Source organism: Chelonoidis abingdonii, chromosome 13 (genome assembly GCF_003597395.2).
Source record: "Chelonoidis abingdonii isolate Lonesome George chromosome 13, CheloAbing_2.0, whole genome shotgun sequence".
Classification (NCBI taxonomy): Eukaryota; Metazoa; Chordata; order Testudines; family Testudinidae; genus Chelonoidis; species Chelonoidis abingdonii.
The window spans coordinates 6,317,671-6,333,176 of NC_133781.1; the positions used below are offsets into that span (position 1 = coordinate 6,317,671).

General features: G+C 49.3%; 1 protein-coding gene across 3 annotated transcripts in view; it reads right to left on the bottom strand.

Annotated features, from left to right (window-relative positions):
• Positions 1 to 10,886, bottom strand: part of GAS7 (growth arrest specific 7) — a 154,523-nt gene extending 143,637 nt beyond the window's left edge. For all 3 annotated transcript variants that reach the window (XM_032775183.2, XM_075072020.1, XM_032775181.2), the window contains exon 1: positions 10,714 to 10,886. In XM_032775183.2, coding sequence (XP_032631074.1) covers positions 10,714 to 10,737 — 24 coding nt within the window. In that variant the 5' untranslated portion in view covers positions 10,738 to 10,886. The remainder of the gene's footprint in view (positions 1 to 10,713) is intronic.
• Positions 10,887 to 15,506: the final 4,620 nt, after the last annotated feature.

Here is a 15,506-nt window from a genome sequence, read left to right on the forward strand (position 1 = left end):
AAGAAAGCTTTATATAAAAAAGAAAAAAAAACACATGAACATATGATCTCTGCATTAAGTTGACAATACACAGGGCTATTTACTAAAAGAAAAATATGAATAAACAGCCTTATTCAAAAAGAGATACAATTTAAACATTCCAGCAACTACACACATGTAAATACAAAAAAAAACAATAACAGCCTATTTTTTTTCTACCTTTGTACTTACAACTTTGAAACTGAAGATTAGAAGCTGGAAGATAGAAAGAAAAAGATCCCCTCTCATAGCTGAGAGCCGAACAAAGACACCGACCCAAAAAATTCCCTCCTCTGAGCTTTGAAAAATCTGGTTTCCTGATTGGTCCTCTGGTCAGGTGTTTGGTTCTTTTGTTAACCCTTTACAGGTGAAAGAAACATTAACCCTTAGCTATCTATTTATGACAGGGACATTGTTCAAGAATGTAATCGATGTCGCCATGGCTTGTGTTGAGTGGGATCTGATGCCCACAGGGGGTCCTTTGTTATGTAGGTGGTAGCAAGTTTGAATACAGGAAGAGTTTCATTTGGAGAGTCTCTGGGTTGATATTGTAGAGCCCTTGGAGCGCTCTGCTGTAGAGATAAATAGTCTCGGTGACCTGTTAAATGGTTTAGTTCTGTCCAAGTAGAAGGCTACAGCCCATCTGACATCTAGCATGTGTAATGTTGCTTCTCGAGAATCCTTATGTGGCTTGGGATGGAAGGCAGGTAAGCATATGGTTTGGTTAATATGAAAAGGTGTAGCCACTTTGGGCAAGAATTTTGGATGAGGACATAATACGATGTTGTCTTTGGTAAATACCATGTACAGTGGTTCAGCAATCAATGCTCCTATTTCGCTGAAACGTCTTGCAGACATGATTGCCACTAGGAATGCGACTGTCATTGACATATGAAGGAGGGAGCAGGTTGCTAGAGGTTTTAAGGGTGATCTTGTGAGTCATTTGAGCACAAGATTGAGATCCCATGGTGGTGTAAGTTGGCGAGCTTCTGGGTCATGTTCTGTATACCGGCGAGAAAGCACGGTGTAATCAGGTGAGTGAATATTGAAGCTCCTTCTGTCTGTTCATGGACAGCCGTGATGGCAGTCAGGTGTAGTTTAATAGAACTTATGGTTTACTCCATTTCCTTCAGTTCTAGTAGGTAGTCTAGGATCATAGAGGTGCCTTGGTGGCAGCCAGCTGTTTTTGCTGACACCAAAGGGAGAATCTTCTCCACTTGTGGCAGCAAGTATTTCTAGTGGTGAGGCAACAGCTATTTAGTAATACCTGTTTTACTTTCTCCGAGCAGTTCAATTCTCCATGTTGGAACCACACAGGAGCCATGCTTTGAGATGCAGCTTCGCTGGGTTTGGATGGAGTGTCAGACCCTTGTTCTGGGACAGGAGGTCCGTCCGTAACGGCAGCGGTTGTGGGGCACAAACTGCTAGGTGTGACAGGTACAGAAACCAAGTCTGTCTCGGCCATGTGGGGACAATGAGAATGATGTATGCTCTGTCGAGTAATATCTTGCAGATGACCCGTGGGATCGGTGGTATTGGCGAGAAGATGTACATGAGCCATGCATTCCACGGGATGAGGAAGTTGTCCCCTAATGACCCCAGCGCCAGGCCTGCCCTGGAGCAAAAGAGTGGACATTTGTAGTTTATTGCTGAGGCGAACAAGCTGATTACTGGGTGACCCCATTTTTGGAATATCATGCTGAGAACACTGTTGTGGATTTCTCACTCATGTTCCTGTGAGAAGTACCTGCTGAGGTTGTCAGCTGTAGTGTTTTGGCATCCCGGTAGGCATGATGCTGTGATGTTTACATTATTGCGGATGAACAAGTGCGAAAAGTTCATGGCTTCTGTGCATAGCAAGGAAGTGACAGCATGCATTGTGTACTGCATGGAGATCAGGAGCTTGACATGTAGTCAGGTTTCTGTCATGGACTACTTGCCTTGTACATTGTGATGACCCTAGTGAGAGCCCCAACTGATCAGAAGGCATCTGTTGTAATAGTCACTGATGGGGGGTCTTGTTGAAAGGAATTCCTGAGCATACATTCCTTGGTTGTGTCCACCACTGTAGGGGAGGATAACTTTTAGTGGTAGTGTCACACGTCTGTTGAGAGAGTGTTTGCTGGGTGCATAGACCGTGCTGCTCAACCAGTGCTGCAGAGAGCGCATATGGAGTCTGGCATTCTTTACTATGAAAGTCGTAGCTGCCATATGTCCCAGAATCTGAAGGCATGTCCTCACTGAAGTTTGTGGGCTGATGGTCACTATGGAAATAAGATTTGTCAATGTAGTGAATCTGTAGTTTGGAAATATTGTCTTGGCTTGTATGGCGTCTAGGTTGGCTCTGATAAACTCCAGTCATTGGGTTGGTTCCAGGGTGGATTTATTTTCATTTATCTGTAGACCTAGCTGGTGAAACAGGTCTATCATGGTCTTCAGCATGCATGCCGTTTCTTGTCAATTGACACCTTTGCGTAGGCAATCATTTAAATATGGGAAGATTATGACTCCTTTGCATCGTAAATATGCTGCTACTACCGCGAGTGTTTTTGAGACTATGTGGGGAGCGGCGGATAGTCTGAAGGGAAGGATCCTGTATTGGTAGTGGTTGGGTCCTACTGTGAACTGCAGGAACCATCTGGGGGGCAAGATGTATGGTAATATGGAAGTATGCATCTTGGAGGTTGAGGGCTGCAAACCAGTCCCCCCATCTAACGCTGGGATTATTGAAGCCAAAGTGACTATTTTGAACCTGTGGTTGCATACGAACCTGTTGAGTTTTCAGACATCTAAGAGTGGTCTCCATCCCTCTCCTTTCTTCTCTGTCAGGAAATATTTGGAGTAAAAACCTTTCCCTTGGTATTGGTGTGGTACTGGTTCTACAGCACCCAGCAGTAGGAGACAGTCTACTTCCTGTTGCAGAAGGTGCTCATGAGATGGGTTTCTGAGGAGGGATGGGGAAGGCGGAGGGTGGGGGGGATGGTTGTGAAAGGGATGGTGTGGCCAGATTGTACGATCTCCAATATCCATTGATCTGTGGTTATCGCAGCCCAGGCACTGTAAAATGGGTGTAAGCAATGACCAAAGTTGTGGGATGGAGTATCTGTTGGTGCTAGAGGTGTCGGGAGGTCGTGCATACCCTGAACCAATTCTTCAAAACTGTGGCTTAAATGTAGATGGATGGTTGGACGAGGCCTGGTTATGTGGAGCTTGTCGTCTCTATGCCTATTGTTTGGGTCTGTTCTGAGTGAAGTATCGTGGTGGTTGACAGTTAAACGAGGTGTCTCGTGACCTCTGGTATGGTGTAAAGGGTGGGCATTTGTCAGGTGGTGGGTGTATGCCCAGTGTATGCAGCATCACTCGGGAGTCCTTCATGGTACAGAGCACATCATCTGTTTGAAACGAGAATAGTTTATCCCTATCGAAGGGAAGGTCCTCCACTTTTAGCTGTAGTTCTTTCGGAATTCCCAAAGCTTACTACCATGATGTTCTCATAACCACAGCTGTTGCAGTTGTTCAGGCAGCTGTGTCCACTACATCCATTGAGGCTTGCAATGCTGTGCGGGCTATTATCTGATCCTCATTAATAATGGTGTTGAGTTGAGGACGTTTGTGCTCGGGGAGGTCTTCCATGAGCTCTTGTATTTTACAATAGTTAGAGTAGTAATTTGCTAGTAGAGCAGAATAGTTGGCAGCTCCGAGCAGAAGGGTGCCTGATGAATAAACTTTATGCCCAAAGAGATCCGGTCACTTGTGTTCTTTATCCTGTGGTGTGGAGCGGAAATGAGGCTGTTTACTGCGCTGATTGGCAGCCTCCGCTACCAGAGAACAGGTTTGAGGGTGTGAAAACAAAAATTCCATGCCTTTGGCTGGAACAAAGTATTTCCTGTCAGCCCTTTTGTTGGTGGTTGGTGCCGATGCTGGTGTTTGCCATATGGCCTCCGCAGGCTCCATTATAGCCCCATCCATGGGGAGGGCGATCTTGGCCGATGACGGCAGCTGTAAGATTTTTAACAACTTATGTTGTTTCTCCTGCACCTCATGTTAGGCAATTTCTTGGCTGCTTGCTACTCTTTTGAAGAGTTCTTGGAACGGTTTCAGGTCATCTGGTACTATCAGAGAATATGGAGTCACCGCTTCCTCTAGTGTGGAAGATGAGTGTGGAGCAGGTTGTGAATCATCCAGGTCTTCCTGTGATAGTATCTCTTCCTCTTCTAGCTCTGTCTCAGGGTGGTCAGAGGTTTCTCTGAGTGCTAAAGATGGATGTACTCTGAATCCTCTTCTGGCTGGGGAAGGGGGGCCAGAATATGGGTTCTGGTCTGTGGCCCAAGGACCCCATTGTGGCCATTGCATGGGGTAAGGTGATAGCAGGTAAGGCCAGTGCTGTGCATACCAGGACTGTAAATGCTCAGAGGGATTAGCGCTTAGGCTTCAAAGTGTTCCATGTAAGTTTCCTCTGTGATGACGATGAATGCTGAGAGGAGAAGCAGTTGTGCTGCACATCTCCTTCCTCACCACTATGCATGGAGATCAGTGCAGGAGATGAAGGATTGTACTGTGCTATGTAGCTCGGGGAGTGATCGGTGCCAAGTAGTGGTGACTGCAGTGCAGAAGAAACTGCTATGTCAGCATGATGTAGGACTTGCGCTGGTCCCGCCTTGGGGTTGCAGTTGACCACTGGAGCACTGACTAGTGCCAGATTCGGCTTGTTCGCCAGCATCAAATCTGGAGTCAGTGCCAGTGGTGGCAGCATTGATCGCAGTGCCACTTCCTGTGTTGCACTCAGTGGTGTAGCCAGGTAGAGGGAAGAGGGAGAGCGGAAAAAAAAAGGCACCACCCGCTGCGGCGCTTTTACTAACGGGGGGCAGTGCTCTGGGTATTCAGTGGCACCTCGGCAGCAAGACCTTCACTTGCTCCACGGGTCTTCGGCAGCATTTTGGCGATGAAGCTTCAGTGTCACTCAAGACACCCGAAGAGAGTGAAGGTCCTGCCGCCAAAGATCCGGAACGCCGCCCCGTTAGGAAGAGCGCTGCAGTAGGTGGGGCCTTTTTTTTTTTCTCCTGGATGAGTAAAATTAAAAAGGTGCCACTTGTGCTTGGTGGGGGAGCGGCCACACTCTCGCTATCCTCCTAGCTATGCTCCTGGTTGCTCTCCACACCGGGGTGGTGGGTGCTGTGGAGGAGACTTGACGTCTCGACTCTGGTGCCGTGCATTGGGGTTCGGCAGACATCCACTGAGCGACAGTGCCAGAGGAGCCCAGTGCCTCATAAGTACTCTTTCTAGATGAGTGGAGCACTGAGGGTGAAGACCTTGCTAGGGAAGCTCTCTTTTTGAGAGAGTCCCTTGTTGGAGAGGTCGAAGCTTGCTTCCTGATAGTTTTGGAAGTCAGAACCTTATCACGGAGGGATCTTGGTTTATGGGATCCCTGGAGGACATCTCTTGTGGAGGTTGGAAGGATTTCTCCATCAGAAGCATTTTCAAATGGAGATCCCTATCACATCCTGCTCTTGACTTCAAGTTGTTGCAATGTATGCATTTCTGGGAGATATGAGTTTCTCCCAGGCAGCAGATGCAGGATGCATGGCCATCAGAGACTGGCATCGGTTCACGGCAGGGGTCACACTTTTTAAACCCTGTTGAGCCCGGCATGACTTCAGTTAAGCCTCTCCCCCACCTCAATAGATGAGGGTGGGAGTTAATTGCAGTGGTAAACTGTAGAACTATTCCTAAACTGAGAACTAAGTAAAGATTTTTTTTATTTTTTTTAAGAAAAACCTCTAAGAGGAACTAATGAATCTATGGAACCATGTATAGACTAAGACTAATGAAACTATGTAACTAAGCATAGACTAATAAGAAGTTCCTGTGTAACTTTAACTCCCCCGCCCCCCCCCCGAATGTATCAAAGACAGCACTGCCGCGGAGCTCCGTCTGCAGCCAAGGGCAGTTGAGAAGGAACAGAGGGGATGGTCGGGGCGTGCACACTACAGGAGGCACCAACAGCTGCATGAGACAGCTCCTGTGCGTGCCCCTCCCCGGATCGAGTACTGCGGCAAAAAATCTCCGATCTGTGGCACAGGGATGCACCAACACCTAAAGTAGAGCATCCACAGGGACACCACTCTAAGAAGAACCTGTTTTATGTAAAACAGTGTGTTTTGGTTGAAGTGCTTGGGAAGTCTGCTCAGGAACAAAAACTGGTGCATGTTCTCTCCACAGTGAGGGAGGGGAAGCCTGGGTTATAAATGTACACTGCTCAGGCATCTGACCAGGGCAAGATGGTACAGTTCTAGGGTGCAAGGCTGAGGAGCTGGGGGGAACTGGCTGGAGCCTCCCTACTGTTTGTTTATGAGTGGCTGGGAGAAGCATTCACATAACTCAGTTGGGTGTGTCCTTGCCTGTGGATGCCTGTGTAAATGCAGGATCTAACAAAAGTTTGTTGCTTAGCAACATCACAGTGTGAGAGGGAGCCCAGGTTGGTGAGCAGTACCTCAATTCAGGTTGCAACCTGGGAAAACCCATCACACTGTGTCAAACCACTGGAACAGAGTGCAGGGAGTGAACAGGGGAGCCTGCACCCTGATCACTTAACTGCCAATCTGTGCCCCGGAGGAAGCTGATTGGGGTAATTAGCTAACCAGGCTGGGTGGGATAAATAGTCCATCAGCCCAAGTCAGATAAAGAGGCACAAGAAGGAAGTGCCTGGGGGGAGAGAGAGGAACAGGGCTAGCTGCACCAAGTCACACAGTGGCCTTAGGGAATGGAGATCTCCATTCCCCTCAGCTCCTGCAGTGCCTAAAGCACAGAGGATATTGTAATAGGCTGCTGCACAGGGACTACAGTGGTATTGGTGGAGAGAACTCAAAATAAGTGGCATTGTCATTTTACAACTTGTGCAGTCAGTACAGTTTCTGCAGGGCAAGAAGACAAGGGTGAAGGCGCTCTCTGTAACACAACCCTTCAGTCAGAGACAAACGCCACTTTGTGTGGAGGCGTCCATATGCTGGAAACATCACGTGCCAGAGAAATTTCAGGGGAATGGTTATTTCTTGCCTGGAAGCATGAGGAACCAACTTTGCTCAAAACATCCTGCTTGTGAAATACTGAGCAGAGGCGGAAGTGGCATATCACGGACAAGCTGTGGGTGGGGCAGGGGGAGGGGGAGGCTGGCAGGGCTGGGTCAGGCAGGCAGAATGTGCTGTTCTGCTTCATGCTGCCAAGCCTCCCACCAACACTGGCACATCCACACACCCGCTGCAGTGCCGCCAAGGGCTGGGAAGAAGTAAGGAGTCCTGGCTTTGCAGCTTCCCATAGCCAAGAAGTAGCATGTTTGCCTTGGATGTACTATGAACAAGGGCTGTACTATGCATAAGGGAGTATCCCTGACTCTCACAACGTGAATTGCAAACAGTCCCAGGAGAGGCAAGGATGATCCATAACAACACAATAAAATCATACATGAAGGCAGGAGCTGCAGGTCTAGACCTTCAAGGCTTAGTCCTCCACAGGATCCCTTCCCACTAGTTGGTTTTTGCACTCAAAGCAGGGATTCACCCTCTCGGCATGTACAAAGCACTCAGGGTCTCCTTCCCCAACATGCAGCACTTACTCTGAGCACAGAATGGATTAAAGTTAACCTGTTAAATAGCTGAGGAGTTAAGATTCATTGTAAAACAGGCACTTAAAGAACTGTAATGCCCTGTATCCCCCTTGTCTTTTGACAGAGGGAATTCTTCATGTGTTTCTCTGATGGAGATTTTATGTGCCACCTCTGCTCACAGAGAAACTCTGTTATGAAAAATAATGGCCAAAAATTACCATTAATCCTAAATATTTCTTCTCAGCCACTACTCCTTGTACCAGATCTACCCCACAGGGAGAGCAGGAGGGTGGGGAAGACGAGGTAGGAGGTCAGCAGGGGATGCTGCAGACAGACGGCTCAGAAGAATAGAGGGGGGCATGGTCAGTGGGAATTTCCAGGGGGTGTGCAGGGAAACATCAAGCACAAGAGGATGGAGGAAGTGGGGGGCGCACTCATGCAATTCGCAATGCACTGGCTGTTCTACACAGCTCCCCAGTAGCATGTGGCACTCTGCACACACCGGTGAAGCTGAGACGAGAGGAGAACCTTTCAAAACGATTTCAGGTTCAGAGTTCATCTCTTCAGATCACTATCAAATGTACTAAAGCCATGACTGCCAATTTAAAGCTGCCCACCCCACCTTACTGCAGCCCTATGTGCGTGTGTATGCGTGCGTGCACGCGCTGAATGCCCTCCTCACAGAGTAGTTTTCCACGGAATCCTATCCCAGTCAGTGCACGGGAGGAGTAGTTCTTCGTATCCTCGGCCCAAGGGAGACAGCCCACCAGCAGGGCAGTAGGGCCCAGGCAGTGCTCTCCTTCCCTAAACCAGGCAGGATTGAGGAAGAATGAATTCCAGAGAGGAGCCAGCCCCAGAGGCCAAAGACACAAAAGGCAGGAGCAGAAGGCACAGAAGCAGCCTCACTCACTAGGTGCCTCAGCAGGGACCACTGGACACTGATGATACCACTTGCTGCACCCTGGCCATTCTCTGCCCTGTGCTGATTTACTGTTTGGTCCAGCTCCCTCACACCACTTCACTCACAGTCTCTTCACCTCAGCCTGCCTCCCTCTTCCTGCCCTCCTCCATCTCCCCTGCTCTGTCGCCCTCCCCAGCTCTTCCCGCCAATGTCCCCTCCTCCTTCCCTTGTCTCCATTTAGCTGATCCCCTTCCAGCAACACTCTACCCAAACAAATGTAAATGGCAGGACCACAGTATTTGTCATCCGCAAGGTTGGGACCTTTAGATCTGCTGCACAGACCTCAACCACTTGAGCTACTGAGTAACTGGTAGCAGTAATAGGCTGTTTTCCTCTCTGTGAACCAACCACTTGAGGGGGAAGTGACATATATTTTGCTAGTGGGATTCACAGTATTTGCTAACAGCAGAGAATGTTGGACTCAAGGATCCCCTCCCCCACTCTGAACAGCATGTTGTCACCACAGGACAGAGTTATGTCAGTCTGGGTGCCTTACGTGCATTTCTGGACTTTCAAAGTATGAAACCCAAACACTGATAATGTCCTGGGTTCATAACACCTGTGTTTGGGTGATGACATCATCCCTGTAAATGTATTCCGCCCTAAATGACTGCTGCACACTCCCAGCTCTAAGTCTTTCTGTACGAAGATTTTGTTGAGGAATTTTTTTAGTGCTGTCAATTACTCTCTCCTGATCATTTCTGAATCTCAGATTGAAATGACAATCTCTCCTTCCCCTGCATGTAATTTTTGTCCTGCTTCTAAGTTAAGCTAATACAGAGAGTCAAACAAATCAGGTTAAGCTAATACAGAGAGACAAACAAATATGCCAAATGACATAAACAAGCCCACATGAAAGCAGCTCTGAGCTTATTAAAGCGTATAAATGACTGGGATCGACTAGGGGGAAAGAAATGATTTCCCCCGTTCGGCATACATTCTGGATGTGACCATAAAGGACAAAGACAGGAGTTGAACTGAGCGTCTGGCCCTGACTGCTCTGCCTGATGCCAGTGCACAGTCAGTGCAAAGCCCACCTCCCAGGAGAGGGGGGAATTTGGGGCTGGGACTGCACCTCCTGGAAGTGCAACATGCACAGATGTATTCGGGGGGCGGGGGGGAAGCAGCAATGGCTTTCAGATACTTTTGTGCCTGGAGGAGTCCGGTTGAGAGCCAACATAAAACAGCAGATTCTAAATTACATATATTTACATAAATAGGCATTAATTTTCAGCCACACTGCCTATTTGCCCTATTCACACCCGCTTCATGCATTCATTGCATACATCTCAACTAGCATTGTTAAAGACTGCGTCATAATTCATTATTATTATTTATCTGTGTTTCTGTAGCACTTAGGAAGCCAGGTCAGGTAGCAGGGTCCTGCTGAGCTCGGTGCTGCACAGAAACAGGACACAAATATGGTCCCTGCCCCAGATTGCTGCCAAGAGACACGAGATGGAGCCAGAACAGCAGGGGAGTACAAGACATAACGAGACAGGGCTGGTTAATATGACCAGCAACCTGGCTGGTGTAAAACTTTGGTCCATATGCACATGGGTCAGGGCTGAACTAAGGCTGTATGAACACAGAGTAAGAGCCAGCTCCTGCCCTGAAGATTCAGTCTAAACAGACAGACAAGAGAGGGACAGGAACAGGGAGGCAAAGCGACCTCCTACAGTCACCCAGCAGCCCAGCTGATAGATGTAAACTAGTAGGTTAGTTGAAAAGGTATCAGAAGATGGCACTTGAGAGTATGTAGCATTGTTCCTGGGCTTTGCAACACCAATACAACTAGCGGTTGTGTACCTTGAAACCCTGGCTGAGGCACATGGGGAGGAGGGAGATGCGGCAGTTGACCTAATATGGCTTTTCCACCTCTCATTTGTATGATTTTTCAAGGCCTTTTTATTATGATGGTTTCCAGTTCTTCTATGGCAGGAGAATTATTGACAGGATAATTGATGAGAATTAGAAATCACTGTCTAGAAGTGCCTACACAAGGAGAAAATTGTCTTGCCAGCAAAGACAGAGCAAGAGCCAATGGCTTGAAGCTGAGACTAGAGACATTTGAGGCGGCAGCAAAGGCACAAATTGTTGATTGTGAGGGTAATTAACCCCTGGAACAACTTACCCAGGGCCCTGGTGGATCCTCCATCTCTCGGAGTCTGTAAATCAAGGCTGTCTGTCTCTTTCTAACAGCTCTGCTCTGACTCAGCCACAAGTTATTGGCTGGATGCAGGAGTCACTGGGCAAGGTTCTGCGTTCTGCAGGAGGTCAGTCAGGTTGAGTCCCTTCTGGCCTTAAAATCTCTGGCTATGACAGTGTGGCAGAACTGGGAGAAGAATAAACACTCCGCCTCTTCCTCTCATGCATGAGAGTGACAAGTGTCTCCTGCAGGGGAATACCCGAATGCATTGGCCCATTAAGGAACTAACTGACTGCAGCGTGTCATTGCAAGAAACAAGGGATTTTAAAGTTGCAAGAGCAGGAAAGACATGTAACTGCAGGGACTCCTCCTACTCCCCTCTACACTTGCAGAACTGAAAAAGGGCTAAAGTATCATTTGGAAAAAGTTCTTTTGAAATTTCCCACCCTGAGCCCTTAAGCTTCTACCCTGAGAGTGTTTGCAGGGAACGACATGCCCACAGCCAGAGCAGGGAGGCAAAAGGACATCTAATGACAATCACTCCATGCCTGATTTGCCATCCCTGACAAGCCCTCTCTCCCCCAAGCCAAGCGTTGTCTGTCAGGACATGTAGGCAGGCCCCTGCCACTCCAGGAGCTAAGATCACAGCATGTCACAGAGAAAGAGGCAGCAAATGTGGGAGACATCCCAGCGGGAAACAGAGAAGTCAGCGTCTCTGAACAGAGCTCCTTTGAGAGACAGGAAGGCTGGAAGGTGGCGGGGGAGCAGCTAACTACTTTCACAGAAACCTTGCACCAGAGCTCCCACAGCCACATAACCAGAGACCAGACTCGGAGCTAGGGAGACCCAGGCAGAAGCATTCCATTATGACCAATATACCAGGGCGAGAAATCAAGTAACTTCTCAGGCCACGTCTAGACTACGCGCCGTATCGGCGCGTTAAAATCGATTGCTCGGGAATCAATATATCCCGTCTAATCTAGATGGGATATATCGATCCCTGAGCGCGCTTATATCGATTCCGGAACTCCACCAACCCCAACGGAGTTCCGGAATCGACATGGCGAGCCGCGGACATCGATCCCGCGCGGTGAGGACAGGTGAGTAAATCGATTTTAGATATTCGACTTCAGCTACGTTATTCACGTAGCTGAAACTGCGTATCTAAAATCGATTTTACCCCATAGTGTAGACCAGCCCTCAGAGTAGATTGACAATTAGCCTCCAGTGGCATCACACATCCACCCACCCCCGATACGGGTATCTGAACCTCAGCAAGAGAAGACAACTAATAGAGTCTTATAGATTCCAAGGCCTGGAGAGACCACTGTGACTGTGTAGTCTGACCTCCCGTCTACCAGGCCAGAGAACTGGCCCAGAGTCACTCCTTTTGAACAAGAGCATCACTTGCAGAGCAGAAGCCGCAGCGCTGTGGCCTGTGCTGCCATCCCTCACTCCCAGCACTTTGGCTGCGCTGTATGTGGGCAGCCCTGCAGCAGACCCAGCATGCATACGGGGCAGCTGGCTCAGCAGGCTCCCTGCAGAACTTGCCCCTCCTCTCAGACTTCCACGCAACCCAGGAATTATTTGCAGGGTCCTGTTATAGTTACTCTTCCCTGGAGGTCTCCCAGTACCCAGAGAAGCCAGTATTGCTCAGTGCATTTGGCAGAGTTTCACAGCCTGGCTGCCAGCCTGAGCCCTCTCTAGCCATGACAAGGCGGAGTTGTCTTGCACAGCAAAAGCTGACTGCGGGAACTCGTGCTGCACGTGGCCCCTGAGCCCTTTCCAAGCTGGGTGACCCTGTGAGATGAGTTCAGCTTGCTCAACAGAGAAAAATTGTTTCCCATTTTCAAATGACAGGAAAACCCACATTAAAAGGAGGGATCCTAGAGAGGAAACATCTGTGTAACTCACCAGAGTTGTGGTAACTCACAGCACATGCTGGCAAAGTCAGGGCTGGAGCTTTGCCAGAGAAACACAATTCAAGTTAGCACATCCAACCCCCACCCCTATGTGCTCGGTGCCATCTGATGTCACATGTTCACAGCTGAGCTAGGAAAGGGCACTAGTGACATTTGCACAGGACACTAAATTAGGAGCATCTTTGACCCTCAGTGGGGACCGAGAAGCAGTACAAAGTGACCCCCAGCAGCAGTGTCACTAAGATTCCAGCTGGACAAGTGCCGCTGATCCTTCGGGGGTAACAGACCCCACACCCCTACTGCATGCGAGGGAGTAAGCTCGGAGGCAGCAACGGGGATCCTGAGGACCTAATTAGACACGAGTTTGCAATGTGATAGGGCACCAGCGTAAACAGATATTTAAAGTGCACACACAAAGACATCCAGGGGAGAAAGACAGGTTCGTCCCTCTGTACAGAGCTGAGGTGCAAATGCACCTGCAACAATGGGGTCTGTTCTGGGCAACTCATCACTGGGAAAACAACAACCAGCTGGGAGCAGTTCCGAGCAAGGCAGCAGATGTGGAGAGCAGCCTGGAGAAACAGAGCCAAGTCCCTGGCTCCTATTGTCCCAGGCAGCCTGGTCTGCTAACAAGGGGAGATTAAAGCTTAGGGCATGAGACAAATATATGCAGGTGTAACTCAAGAAGGAGATGGGTTGTGTAAAGGGCACAAGGGGTTGGACTAGAAGTAACAAAAACCATCCCCTGGCATGTGTTTCTAGTCCCTCCCAGCTGAGGAGCTGTAAGGACTTGACTCACCACTCACAATCTCCCAACACAGGTCACTGCAGCTATCTAGTGGAGCCTGGGCTCTGAAACCTGGTAGAAATGTCTACACTGCTATTTTTAGCCCTGTAGCACATAAGAACATAAGAACGGCCATACTGAGTCAGACCAAAGGTCCATCCAGCCCAGTATCTGTCTACCGACAGTGGCCAATGCCAGGTGCCCCAGAGGGAGTGAACCTAACAGGCACATGATCAAGTGATCTCTCTCCTGCATCATCTCCACCTCTGACAAATAGAGGTCTAGGGACACCATTCCTTACCCATCCTGGCTAAAGCCATTTATGGCACTTAACCACATGAATTATCCAGTCTCTTTTAAACGTTGTTATAATCCCAGCCTTCACACCTCCTCAGGTAAGGAGTTCCAGTCGACTGTGCACTGCGTAAAGAAGAACTTCCTTTTATTTGTTTTAAACCTGCTGCCTATTAATTTCATTTGGTGACCCCTAGTTCTTGTATTATGGGAATAAGTAAATAATTTTTCCTTATCCACTTTCTCCACATTACTCATGATTTTGTCTCGTGAGCCCCGGGCAGCTGAGCCAGGCTCCGAGGCCTGCTGCCACAGAGCTATGGCTGAAGAATAGATGGACCCTGTGATCTCCCAGGCTCAAGGGGGCTGTTTGGCTGGTTCGAAATAATCCAACTGTGGCTGAGCCAGCAGCACAAGCCAGGCCTGCAGCTCCCACTGTGCCATCTGCCCAGTGACAGGGTAAAGTTAGGGAAGGGGACATGCTGGCTACGTCACTTCCGTGCTGGAGCTGTTAGGCATGGAACGAAAGGCCCTAAGAAAGGGAGAGATGTCCCATCCCAGTTGCTAAAGCTAATCAAATGGAACTGGATAACATACCAGACATCATCTTGTCCTGCAGGGACCAGTCCTGCTTTGCCCCCACACAACAGACAGGGTGAGCCAGCCATTCCTTCACTGATCACTGTGGCTGGAGTTCTCATAAGCCAATAGCACAGCACAGGGTGTGCAAGAATGCTGGGGCAGGCATGAGGGCAACTGTGTGCAGAGGTGGGTGTGGGAACAACAAAGGGGCAGGGATGAGCACAAGGATGTCAGCGGTCAACACAGGGCAGCAGTGATGCAGAGATGGGGGTGGTGGTGCAAGGAGTGGGGCACTGGAAGAGCAGAAAAAAGTAGGGGATGGCTGGGTGTGGATGTGGCAGTAGCAGAGGCGAAGGCAGGCACATGGGCAGCAGAGCCAGGACTGGGGCAGCAGAGAGGCCGGGGGTGGCTGGAGGCACTGAGTATTTTCACACCTCCAGCACAGTGGAAGAAGTGCTGTGAAGGCAGGACGGAGCAGACCCCAGCAGCGGAGCCAAAGGAAGCAGAGAGAAAAAGAGGAGTCCTGCCCCAGCACTGCCTGACTGCCAGAGCCTTCTCTCACCATTGAGGGGCCTGCTGAAACCCATCCTCAGGGAGCAGTGTTCTCAGCCACCAGCAGAGCAAAGGGCAGAGAACCTCCAGCCATACAGGCAGGGCCTGACCACACTGAGATCGCATGCTCAGGTTCCACACTCAAGAAGGGTGGGGTGCATTGCTATGCAATGCCCACGCAGGGTGCAGGGAAACAGAGATACTCACACTGGTACCCACAGCAGGCATGCAGTGGGAGCCCAAGATCCTGCCAACTTTCAGATGCAGGTGAGGAAAGATCAGATGCCTTTGGGTAACCCAGAGAAAAGCTAAAAGTGGGTCACCTCACCAGAACAGTGAGCGAGGGGTCAGGGAGGAAGGAGGAAGAGGAGCCCTAGCAACACTGGCAAATGCTCTACTCCTCTGCAGGATCCCTGATGCCAGTGCCAGTTGGACAGCACCAGTGGCCAGGGGAGCAGGCCCTTCTCAGGGGTCAGCCAAAAAAGGGAAATGTTCAATGGTTGAAAAACACAAGGAATAGCCATTTCACTGCTGTCCACTCCAGAGGCCACATGGCCCTGGGACGTTTGTTGCCCGGACTCAGAGCATAACATGCGAATGCAATTCACAGGGTCCCAGCTGTGCTCATCTCAATATTTTCC